The sequence below is a fragment of the Onthophagus taurus genome, chromosome 3, assembly GCF_036711975.1.
Source record: "Onthophagus taurus isolate NC chromosome 3, IU_Otau_3.0, whole genome shotgun sequence".
Taxonomy (NCBI): Eukaryota; Metazoa; Arthropoda; class Insecta; order Coleoptera; family Scarabaeidae; genus Onthophagus; species Onthophagus taurus.
Window position 1 is genome coordinate 1,704,449 of NC_091968.1, and position 12,585 is coordinate 1,717,033.

The window sequence follows — 12,585 nt, forward strand, 5'->3', positions numbered from 1 at the left end:
ATACGGAACATATGTTTGAAACGAAACTCCTTTTAAAATTCTGTGTTTTAGTGCTCATGGTACATCTTCTCTGGAACATTCCTGATCGTCCAAAAATTTTAGTTTTTCTAAATACCAGAACGAAGACTCAAACACGCTGCTTGCTCCTTCACCAGATTTTTCACTTTTTTAAATCGCGCTTATAATTAACAACTTTTTCTCTGTTGGCATCTGGATCTAATTGTTTTAATTTTTTTATCATTTTATTGCAACATTTTTTTAATTCACGATTACAATAGTCTGAATTTTTATCTTTCCACAAACATGGCATTGACTCGTATTCGAGGAATTCCCCCAAAATTTTTTTTGCGCATTTTATGTGGAACAAAGTAAATAGGTACGTCTTGGTTTCTATGGAAATATATTTTCGTATATTGCATCTTAAGTGAAATTCACTGTATACTTAAAAATCATCTCTTTATTATTGCTGTTATCCTTATACAAAGATAAAAAAGTCCATACTTTTTTGTATAAGTTCTAAATAAGTATGTAGATTTATAATAAATATATATTTTGTAAAAAAAATCTTACAATAAATAATCATATAATACAGATCAATTTTCAATAAATCGATTTCAAATTCAGATTAAGGCACATTTGAGGATATTTAAGAAAAAAAAATTGTATGATATCCAACGTATTAGTCACAAAAGTAAATTGAAGTTAGTTCTTTTGTGACTAACTGCATTTTTATTAAAAAACGGACGGAAAATGTAAAAAAAAAAGAAATAAAGTTAATTAAGATTCTCTTCTTAAAAAATCATCTCTCTTAAATCAAGGGATAAAATAATTATACATTATCAGCTACTATTGTAATGCTTAACTTTTTTTCTGGCCAAGTAAACGTTTTTGGAAGTACTAAAGATTCAGGTTTTGTTAAAACCTGAAACGTAACTGCCATATCTTGCGCTAAATCGTCCGGGATTAAAACATGTAACCAAGGTCCTTTAGCAACATACGGATTTTCAGAATCAACCATCGTCCCAGTAACGGATGGCGCAACCAAAGTGATCGCAATATCATTAATAATCGATTTAAACGTAAAATGTCGCCCGTGCTTAACACGGCCTCGAATAGCAAAGGGAAGTAAATTTCCCGCTTCTAAATTAAAAATTAAATGAATCCCATCAAATTTTTTAACAAATTGAAGTTCAGTCGATTCGTTTGGGGGCGGTGTTTTGTTATCGAAATTCGAGCTTCGAATGAGAAAATTGGCTTTTTGTTGGAGATGATGATCGGTGGCGGGTTCATTATCGGTTTCAAAGAGTTTTTTGGATTTTGTGAAGTCTTGGTCGCTCCAGGAACATCGGGCGCTTACCCCACTTAAATTTGAACCTTGCGATTCAAAACCTTGCTCGACTTCTTCGTGAGCCGAAGCGTCTAATTCAAAAATACTCTCTCCTCTTCTCATATCTGTTATATGCCATTGGCCACCACTTAAAATTTTTTAATAAAGTTTTTTTTTAATCGTAATTTTAGAGAGAAAATTTAACTTACTCAGTAATTTTCCCAATCATGTCTAAAATCCCGGCCCCATTCCATTGTTGAGCTGCTCTCATTTCATCGGCACAAACCCCAACGATTTGCACAAACTCAACATTTCCGAAAGGTGTCTTTGTGGATCGTAATTGCGGATCAGTGGTCATTAACATATGTTGTATTCTAGATTCGCTGTTATCTAACGCACAATGCCATGAAACGTGATCGCCCGGACATAATGTATTACCTAAACGAAAATGTTTATTTAGCATAAATTTTTATTTGTGGAAAAATTCAGGAATCATCATGTGGGTTAAAAATCGACGAATGTTTTTTAATCAATGTGGAATGACCAAAAAAACATGTTAAAAATAAAAAGATAGTGCGGAAAGGTGTAGATCATAAAAAAAATATTATTACGAAAAATCATATTAAAGTTTCGATGTGACGTCACAAGCAATGTTAATCATGCATTTTCCTATTAAACCGATCAACACCTAACCTACAAATTTGTTGAAAATCAATCTGATAAACTTAAAAGTAAAGTTATTTTCAATAAAGTAAGTGAGATTACAACGTATATGAAACACCCTTGTTTTTCTTAGGGTTTCGATGCATAACGACTGACTAAATGTCCGTAGATAGACTGTATGTCAATAGATTCTGTGTTAATACTAGAACTAACACTAGACCAAAAATTAGAAACATTCGGATTTAGTCGCACGTCTCTCAAGACGGCTAAACCTGAATGATTCTAGTTATAGTGTTAGTTCTAGTGATAGGGCTAGTATAAAACTAGAACTAACATTAGACCTAGAACTAGAAACATTCAGGTTAAGAGATGCACAGCTAAACCCGAATGTTTCTGGTTCTAGGTCTAGTGTTAGTTCCACATTTTTTTCAATAAAAATATACCACAATCTAAAGCTAAATAACATTTAAAACTAGAACTAACACTAGACCTACAACTAGAAACATTCGGGTTCAGCCGCACGTCTCTCAAGACGGCTAAACCCGAATGATTCTAGTTCTAGCGATAGGACTAGTGTTTTCAGGTAAGTATAGGCCTAAGCCAAAATCAAAAATCAATCATTTGCATCCAAATACATAAAGAGTGACTTGTAATTATTACTAACTTGATCGTTTAAAATGGCAACATTTGTATTTGTATTGTGTTTATTAATTTCAAAAAGCTCCAGAAGATCAAGCTTATAACCCTTAGAACATTCATGACGTAATGAAATGTTTTCATAATCTATGACCCGTCTCGATATGATGTTTATATAAATTAGATTGAGTTCTTCATTTCTGTTCAATAATTTTGTTTCCTAAACGACGTCCTGTTTGTCCAATATAAATCCCGTTACAGTTAGAACATCCAACCGAGTAAACACCATTTTTACGAAGTATATTCCCATTTTTAGGGTGGTAATTAGATAAAAGTTTAACAATAGAAAAATTGTTAGAAAAAGCTTAACAGGACTGCTACATCCATTGTTGTGACAACCTGCCCGCAAACTACGTCACACCATTTTCCACGCCCTGCTGTTGTTATGGTCTATGTGTTTGCTGTGTATTTTTAGAGGTTATATCCTAGACGTATTCATATTATTTTTGAAGTTTTATGTTTTTAGACGTATTAATGTCTATCGTATAACCTCTAAAAACACAGACAGTTACCAGGCGTGGCAAATAGTGTGACGTAGAGTGCGGGCAACCAACCCGTAGTGGACTACAAAAATACAATGGATGTAGCAGTCCTGTTAGATTCTACTGTCCTTGAGAAAAAGCTAATTTAATTTTATATTTATCAAAAATGCTTCTAGAAACCAAAGATATTATACAGGTGTTTCAGGTTTTTGTAGCAGGACTTTAACAGTCGATAGATCTTTTAAAATTAATGGAACTGGTCGTGGTGGACCAGTTGCATGGCCCCCACGGTCTGCAGATCTTAATTCTTTAGATTTTTTTTGTATGGGGATATTTGAAAGGAAAAGTGTATGCAACACCTGTTTCCACAAGGGAACAACTTATTAATAAGATTAGGAATGCTTGTAATGACATAAGGCCGTTCTTAAATAATATTACTCGGTCAGTCATAATTATGTATCCAGCAAAATGGTTCACATTTTCAATTTTTTTAAGTTTTCATTTAAACAATTTCTTTAATTTTTTTCTTGCATTATTCAGATTAAAAAACATTAATAAACTAAAACATTAGTGAACTTACTTACTTTGTTTCCATGGCACACATTATTATACCTATCGTTAAGTATCCCCTAATAAAATTGGTCTATATCGAATAATAAAAAGCGGATTATCTTGAAAACGAACAACTTTAGCGCATTTTGATAAGAGTACCTTTTTTGTTTAAAAAAGTACACAGAATAAGAATTTTTATTCAAAAAGCCAAAAAGTATACTGCCAGAAAAGTTATTGTTGTTTTAAAACGTAAAGAATCGGTTGAAATACACGTGTAATATTAAATAAAAAATCAATTTAAAAATTTAATTTGAACACCTGTATTTCCAAAACAAAGCATTTGTCGACCTATGTTTATATGAAGTTTTTGTGTTAATTTTAAAAGATCTATCGACTGTTAAAGTCCTGCTACAGAAACCTGAAACACCCTGTATATGAAATGGGTTTGTAAATATGATTATCATTCTCTCTAACATACAATGGGTCTTTACTTCGAAGTAATCTGAAATGTAAACCATTGATAATATTTAAAGGAAAACCGTAATTCAATGCAAGAGTATGAATGTATTTAAATTCATCAATTTTGTGTTTTTCTGATAAAGGATAACTGATGGCACGGTTAATCAAATAACGAAAATTCGCCAATTTTTGAGACATTGGGTGAAAAGAATCAAAAGGGATTGTAGTTGGGACTATAGAAGGTTTCCTATAAATATTATAAAATAAAGTATTATTAATTCTGGTAAGTTAAGTGTAGTGATCAAGGAAGTTAAGTGAACACTCTTTGTGACTTTATTAAATAAAAATTTTTAAGCATGTTAAAGATGTTTTTAACCATTTTCCCCATTTTACAAAATATACTTGTAACATGGATTTTATTTTCGATAAAAGATTAAGTTTGTGGCGATAGCTGTGAGGTGGTTGGATCAGGAGGATGGAAAGTAGTGTTAGTTGAGTTATAAAAGAGCACGTAGAAGGTGGCCGACATGAAGAGTGTATAATTTTTGCTTCTTCTCCAGACACTGCTTGGAAAACTTGCGATGCGACCCTCTGCTGATAAAGGGGAGACAAGAGGGAGATAAAGGGGGTAGTCCGTGTTTGCGTTTTCCTCCAATAGGTATCTCCTATCTTCCGCTCGTTGGCGAATCGATCGACTCATAAGAGTCCTTTTCCATCACCATTGTCTCCAATAGAACTTAGGGGTTGCTCAACGACAGTTCTTTCACCATCGATACGTCTGGTATCATTACACAACTAATCCAACACGTGGCACGTGCTGCGCGAAGAACTGTGCCGCACGTGTTCGTGCAGACGCGAGTTGACACGTGCTGTGCTGTGTCATTTCACACGCGTCTCAATTTGCGCCTAGAACTAACTCAACCTAGAACTAGAAAGTATCGGGTTTAACCCACCCTCTGCTCCATTCCCAACCCCACATTTGAGAAATTCGCACTGGTTTAAATGTTAATTAACCTAACTCAAAGTGGAATTTCTACACAAAATTCTGAAATAAATCAGTAAATTAGGTGGGTCCGAATGTAACGTTTAAAGAGGGGGCAACCCCCCCCCTCTAAAAAGATATGTCGCATTTGAGTGACAAAGAATCGAGTGTTGTAGCAGCCATTTTTAAACCCGTAATGGAAGGGACACAGAAAGATATCACTCAAGGGAAGAATAGTTTCAGTAAATAATCTTCAGCCAGTAATATTGTAATCTTCAAGTACTTAGTAGTGTTTTGGCAGCAGTATATAGTGTTCTAAAAGCATTAAATAGCCTTTGCTAACAATATCTAGCTTTCTCCAAGCAATTAGTAGCCTTTCCAACAATATTTAACATTCTGAAAGTAGTTAAGTCTTTTAGAAACAGTATCTTGTCTTTCCAATCAGTTTGTAGTTGTTTGTTAGCACTAGTCTTCTCCAAGCAGTTTGAATTTTTTTATCTAGCATTTTCGAAGCGGTAGGTACCTTTTTTGGAGAGCATATCTCTTCTTTCTAAGTAGTTATTAGTCTTTTCCAGCAGTATTTAGCGTTCTGGCAGCATTAGGTAGTTTTTTGGGAAGCATATATTTCTTTCCAAGCAGTTATTAGTCTTTTCCAGCAGTATCTAACATTCTGGAAACAGTAGGTAGGTTTTTGGAAAGCATATCTCTTTTCCAAACCATTCTTAAAGTCTTTGAAAGCAATAAGTACCCTTGGAAGCAGTATTCCGCCTGTTCAAGTAGGTCAAAACCTTTAGCAGCAGTGTTTAGAGTTCTGGAAGCAATAGGTATTATTTTGAAAACAGTATCTAGTCTTTTCTAAGTGAGTTGTGGTCTTTTTCTGCAGTATCTAGTATTTTACAAGTAGCAGGTAACTTTTTGAAATAGTGTTTTATCTTTCCAAGCAGTTTTTAGTCTTTTACTAGCAGTATTTAATCTTGTGATACCAATAATTAGTCTTTTACCAACAGTATCTAGCATTCAGGAACCAATAAGTTAAATAGGAGGATATAGATTTCAGGTTATCATTAGTTTATAGATGGTAAACAACAACATTTTAGTCGTTGTGCGTCGAAAACCTAAGAAACAACCGTATTTGACCCAAAAATATGCGAAAATATATGGTTAGTACCGTTGATGACGTCACATGAGTGATTTTTTGATAAGTTTTACACTTTTCTGCAGTTTTTTATTTGTAAAAATTATCGATTTTTAAGATTTTTGACATGATGATTCATGAATTATACCTTATTTTATTTTAATTAACCTGATTGAAAGACGTATTTAGCTAAAGATTGCATTAAAGTAGCCGGCCATGTAGGTGGGGCCGTTTCACCAGCTTCTCGTTTCAAACGAAACGTTAATTCAAACCCAAAACCTGAAATTCCTTCCGGGCATGAAACATCGTGAACTCTTCCATCTCCGTGAAGATCGGACAAACCAAAACTAATGTAATGCCAGTGTGGGGGGATGTTTTCGTGTGGAACCCCTGGATTTGCATACATCGAAATATAATCTAAAGGATCTGGACCACCTAACCTATTTTCAAAAGAAAATTCTATAAATAACTCCCCCATTTTAAATTTATAACAAAACCAAAAAAGAACAATTCCTTCAACAGGAAGTAACTAAATAGGGTGGTAAAATTTAAAAATAGCTCACCCCAAAAATACCAAATTTAAACTCACCAAAATTTTAATAAAGCTGTAACTTGTAAAGGATTAACTTGATCGGGATAAATTTTTCGACATAAACTGTATAACGATTCGAGTCCGGCGGGCGTTGGTGGTAAAATCGGGGGGCCCTGAGCAACCGCTGCCACCACCTCGTCCATTGTCAACCCGTAATATTCGTAGATATCTACTTAAAGAAGTACTATTACATAACGAAATGTTTATTTAAGAATCAAACGTACCTTTAAGTTATTCTTAAAACGTAGGAACCATAATAAACGCGAAGAAAAGTAACAAAAACCCGATCGGGTTTGACTGGAATGTCTGAAATAGAACTTGATGTTGTTTCTTGAGGTTATGTTACCCGCGATACAAAAACAATATAAAAAGTGAGGCCATTTTGAAGAAAATAAAATCACTATTCCCTTTTAATACTTTTTTTTGATACTACAAATTAAAACGACCAAATAATTGTTTAATAATTATATAATTATTAATTTAATTAATTAATTGGTCAAATCCTACGAGTTTTGTTATTAAAAATTATGTTTTTCTTCTCGATGTATGTAATTATTTAACGGTTGGTAGCACTAACTGTAAAAAAAAGATAAACGTCAAGTTGACAGATAAAACGTCAACTTTGTTTAAATAAAATTTTATTAATCAAATTACTCAAACAATACAAGATTTTAAACTCAATTAGTTTTAATTAGCTTTTAATGTTGCGTGCTTATTAAATTAACTCTAGAAATGAATTCGTTTTTTAACTTAAATTTATTCGTGTTCAGTGTAGCGAAAAATTGATTTAACATCACGATAATAATCGGTTTAAAAGAAAATATTTAAGGAGAAATGTTGGATTCATCGCCGGAAGAGGAAGATTTTCCAGGTAGACTCCTTCATCAGGTGATTAATTAAGATTAATTATTCTCACAATGTAAAAGTGATTTTTTTTTAAAGGCTGCTTTATGGGATAACACGGAACTTTTAGAAGATCTTTTAGCTGGGGGGCAACAATCTTTTATTAATTCGCAGGATAGTTGGGGGAGGACACCTCTTCATGCAGCAGCAATTTGCGAAAATTCTCGATGTTTACGAATATTGCTCAATGCAGGGGCGGATCCGAGTGTTCAATGTGGTCCTCAGGGTGAAAATAAGGTTATAATTAAATTAAAAACCTTTCTAATTTGTAAATTTTGTTAATTTCTTTGAATTTTCTTGGTTAGACTCCAATGCATTTGTGTGCTGAACATGGTTACGCCGGTAATATTAAGGTTTTGTTGCAACAAGGGGCTAGTATGCTGACGAGAGATATTAATGGAATGACTCCTTCTGATTTAGCGGATAAAGCTGGGCATACCGAGTGTATTGGTATACTCAAAGAGGCTGCGGGTAAGTAATCAAAATAAATTCAAAAAATATTTAAGGTTATTGATCCCACAAAAAAAAATTAATAATAAAATAAGATTATTTTGATTTATCAAAATGACCTTCGTTATCTAAAACCAGTCCTTTAATTAACATTCTTATCTAAATAACACCAGTTGTTATTATTTAAACATTAACCCAGTTATAAATCTAAATCCAAAACCAATTATCTAAAAATACAAAAAAAAATTATAAACTTTCTAGTCATTCATAAATAATAAATAATTCTTATCTTTGTGGTGATTTTTAAATGGTAAGAAGTTTTTAATCTCTATCTTTTAAATTGGATCATTATCCTTTCTCGCGAAGGCTGCGCGTTTTTCATCCAACATCAGTAACGTTTGATAACTCGCCGCGACAACACGATTACTTTCGTTTACGCGCAAGTTTAAACCGGTCGTTTTAAAATAGCCGCGCGAAAATTGAAAAAAAATTCAAAATACCACGATGAATCTTCAGCACGTAATGATCCGATGTATTTGTACCGGAATTTTACTCTTAATTTTATTGTATCTAATCGCGGTGTTGTTACAAAAGAAATTTGCGCGAGAATTGACGACACCGATCGTGGAAACCGAAACTTTTAAACCGACCACGATGATGTTTGAACTTCAAACTCGGATTAAAAACGATTCGAAACTGATTTAGATGTGTTATTTTTATTTTTTTATAAGATTTATGAGTTGTAAAATGAGAATGTTTGATTTATTTTTGTGACCACAACGGATTTAGATCGATATCTATAATACGGTGGGTTATTCGTTTTTTTAAACCGCGATTATTCTTTTTTAATTTTTTTTTTGGTTTCGTTATATTGGTTAAGGTTGAGTATTGATCCGTATGGAGAAACAGCTGTAGAATGGCTGTAGTATGGTAGTCGCCAACCGGGGTTTTAGTTGGGGTTTTGAGGAGGGTTGGGTGAGAACGTGCCCTTTTTAGTTGACATTTAAACTGTTTTGAATAGTAAGGGTCGAAGAGAAATGTTTTGAGAAAAGATTTTTTTTAAATAGATTATTTCCGGTTTTAAAAAGGCGAGAAAGATTAAGTGGATAAAAAGAAGTTTAAATGATAACAAGTGATATTTTATATTTTTTATAACAAAGTAGTGAAATGGCTAAAATTAAAAAATTAACTTCACCTGATTTGGCTTTTGACGCTTGTGATTATTTCACTGATGATGTTGTTGTGGCTGTAGAAACAGGTAAAAAAATATTATTGGTGCCTCCTTATGCTGCCTAGCCTGTTTTTCCATCTGCCGCGCTCTATGGAGTGACTTACGTTTAGGGATTGCAATCAAGAAAAGTTTTTATAATACCGGGATTTCGGGATCAGAATTCTCTATCACGGGTAATCCCGGGTTTTATGGGCTACTAGAGGTGGAACGGATATCATCCGTTTGTTCGGATATTAAAAACCTATCACTTAGTACTCCACCATTCACAGGAATTAGTATCTCTTTTATTTGTTGGACACTGCAGATAATAATCAAGTTCAACCCCAATAGGACTTTTTTCATTGAATACAACCTTATTTATATCAGGTTTGTCATTAGCAACCTCATTGTAACAATCCCAATACGATATATAAAATCTCTTGTTACAGTTTTGTCTAGTTTTCTACTCTTCGCTTATAATTCATCATCACATTCATTACTAACAGAACTGCTGCTGTTATCACTTTCGATTATTAATTAAAGTATCCTCTTTTTAATGCAAAAAGCCGTTTTGAAAAATCACTTTCAGTTCTTGAGAAATTAATTTTTGAAATGATCGACAATTTTTTCGAATTTTGCAATTTTCGCCGAATATTATCCGGAAATATGCTTTTTCCCGTTTTATTGAAAATAGGTTGCCTACCACCGTTTTTAACGATAGGATGTACGATTTTGATATGTTCGATGCTAGTTTTTTTTGTTACCAAATACAGACAATAAAGCACTTGAGTAAGATGATTAATAATTTGAAACTAAAAATTTGGCAAAACTTAACCTTAACAACCTCTTATAACCTTCTAGACTATTTCAAGCAGTATATAGACTTCTGTTTGTTCTCTGCCAACAGAATTTAATCTTCTGTCAGCAGTTTCTAGACGATTTCAAGCAGTATATAATCTTCTATAGGCAGTATCTGTCTTCTGCCATCAGTGTTTAGATTATTTCAAACACTATAATATAGACTTCTATAGACACTATTTGTCTTAAGAAAAATATCAGTTTTGTCATTAGCAACCTCATTGTAACAATCCCAATACGATATATAAAATCTCTTGTTGTAGTTTTGTCTAGTTTTCTTCTCTTCGCTTATAATTCATCATCACATTCATTACTAACAGAACTGCTGCTGTTGTCACTTTCGATTATTAATTAAATATCCTCTTTTTAATGGAAAATACCGTTTTGAAAAATCACTTTCAGTTCTTGAGAAAAAAATTTTTGAAATTATCGACAATTTTTTCGAATTTTGCAATAAAATTCATATTGACAATAAACTTAAGCTTTGTTCGTTGGGACTGCACTACTTGCACTCACTTGCACTATGCAGTTTAGTGCAGATGTTGTGTGTTCGTTGGGGATAGTGCAGTTTAGTGCAGTTGCACTCATAAGCTTTGTTCGTTGGGACTGCACTACTCTGCACGACATGGCACTCGTATGACGTCATAGTGCAATGAAGTGTAAGTAAGTGCAATGTCATGTCAACTTAGTGCAGGCCAGAAAAGTGTATAAACCGTGGTCGTAACGAACAGATTAGCTTTGTTCATTGGGACTGCACTACTCTGCACGACATGGCACTCGTCTGACGTCATAGTGCAATGAAGTGTAAGTAAGTGCAATGTCATGTCAACTTAGTGCAGGTCAGAAAAGTGTATAAACCGTGGTCGCAACAAACAGATTTTTATCAAAAAAAGTGTATAATATGTTGAGGTTATGTTAATGTCAAAAAAATATAACTTAATAATAATAGTTTTATCTTTTTATAATATTTTTATTACAACTTCACCAACAGCTTTACTTTTATCTTCTGCAGAGTTCGAGAAGAATTTGGCGTTAACAATGACGGACTGATTTGGAATTCTTCCTTTGCCTAATAATTTATAATAACCCTAAAAAAAGAAACAAATTAATATCTTATTTATAGTCTGTTGTCCATTTCTCTATCTACTATCTTGTCCATTTTGTACTGCCTCTACTGGGGTTGAATGTACTGTGTTCTCTAATACAACAAATATGAATTATAATATTAAATATTAAGAAATAAAATTCTTAATATTTAATATGAATATTAATTATTACAAAACACGCTTTCAAATATTCCGCCATTTTCGTTACACTGCACTTATTGAACTTAATCGAAAGCAGGTGCAACAAAATCTGCACTAACTTGCACCGGCTGCACGAAGTTGCACTACGCATGGCCCAACGAACAGTATGAGTGCAGCTGCACTAAACTGCACTGTCCCCAACGAACACACAACATCTGCACTAAACTGCTTAGTGCAAGTAGTGCAGTCCCAACGAACAAAGCTATTTTTATCAAAAAAAGTGTATAATATGTTGAGGTTATGTTAATGTCGAAAAAATATAACTTTATAATAATAATTTTCTCTTTTTATAATAATTTTATTACAACTTCACCAACAGCTTTAATTTTATCTTCTGCAGAGTTCGAGAAGAATTTGGCCTTAACAATGACGGGCTGATTTGGAATTCTTCCTTTGCCTAATAATTTATAATAACCCTAAAAAAAGAAACAAATTAATATCTTATTTATAGTCTGTTGTCCATTTATCTATCTACTATCTTGTCCATTTTGTACTGCCTCTACTGGGGTTGAATGTACTGTGTTCTCTAATACAACAAATATTAATTATTATAAGGTTTTATTTCTTAATATTTAATATGAATATTAATTATTACAAAACACGCTTTCAAATATTCCGCCATTTTCGTTACACTGCACTTATTGAACTTAATCGAAAGTAGGTGCAACAAAATCTGCACTAACTTGCACCGGCTGCACGAAGTTGCACTACGCATGGCCCAACGAACAGTATGAGTGCAGCTGCACTAAACTGCACTATCCCCAACGAACACACAACATCTGCACTAAACTGCTTAGTGCAAGTAGTGCAGTCCCAACGAACAAAGCTATACTGTTCGTTGGGTCAGGTGCAGTGCAATTTAGTGCAGCCGGTGCAAGTTAGTGCAGATTTTGTTGCACCTGCTTTCGATTAAGTTCAATAAGAGCAGTGTAACTAAAATGGCGGAATATTTGAAAACGTGTTTTGTAA

The 12,585-nt window shown here is 33.4% G+C and overlaps 2 protein-coding genes across 4 annotated transcripts in view; one reads left to right on the forward strand and one right to left on the reverse strand.

Moving 5' to 3' along the window:
- Window positions 1–439: 439 nt before the first annotated feature.
- Window positions 440–7,242, reverse strand: LOC111419588 (suppressor of fused). The gene is made up of 5 exons (XM_023052417.2): window positions 7,113–7,242; window positions 6,886–7,057; window positions 6,465–6,736; window positions 1,537–1,765; window positions 440–1,475 (listed from the first exon to the last, which is right to left on the reverse strand). The coding sequence occupies exons 2-5, from the start codon at window positions 7,029–7,031 to the stop codon at window positions 830–832; spliced, it is 1,293 nt and encodes a 430-aa protein (XP_022908185.1). The 5' UTR covers window positions 7,032–7,057; window positions 7,113–7,242; the 3' UTR covers window positions 440–829.
- Window positions 7,243–7,497: 255 nt separating this feature from the next.
- The window catches only part of LOC111421339 (Leucine-rich repeat kinase), a 42,885-nt gene continuing 37,797 nt past the window's right edge, over window positions 7,498–12,585 (forward strand). The window contains exons 1-3 of one of the 3 annotated variants that reach the window (XM_071195368.1): window positions 7,498–7,776; window positions 7,831–8,028; window positions 8,097–8,262. In XM_071195368.1, coding sequence (XP_071051469.1) covers window positions 7,723–7,776; window positions 7,831–8,028; window positions 8,097–8,262 — 418 coding nt within the window. In that variant the 5' untranslated portion in view covers window positions 7,498–7,722. Of the gene's footprint in view, window positions 7,777–7,830; window positions 8,029–8,096; window positions 8,263–8,664; window positions 9,049–9,096; window positions 9,500–12,585 lie in introns of those variants that run through there. The other 2 variants (XM_071195370.1, XM_071195369.1) reach the window with 2 other exon arrangements.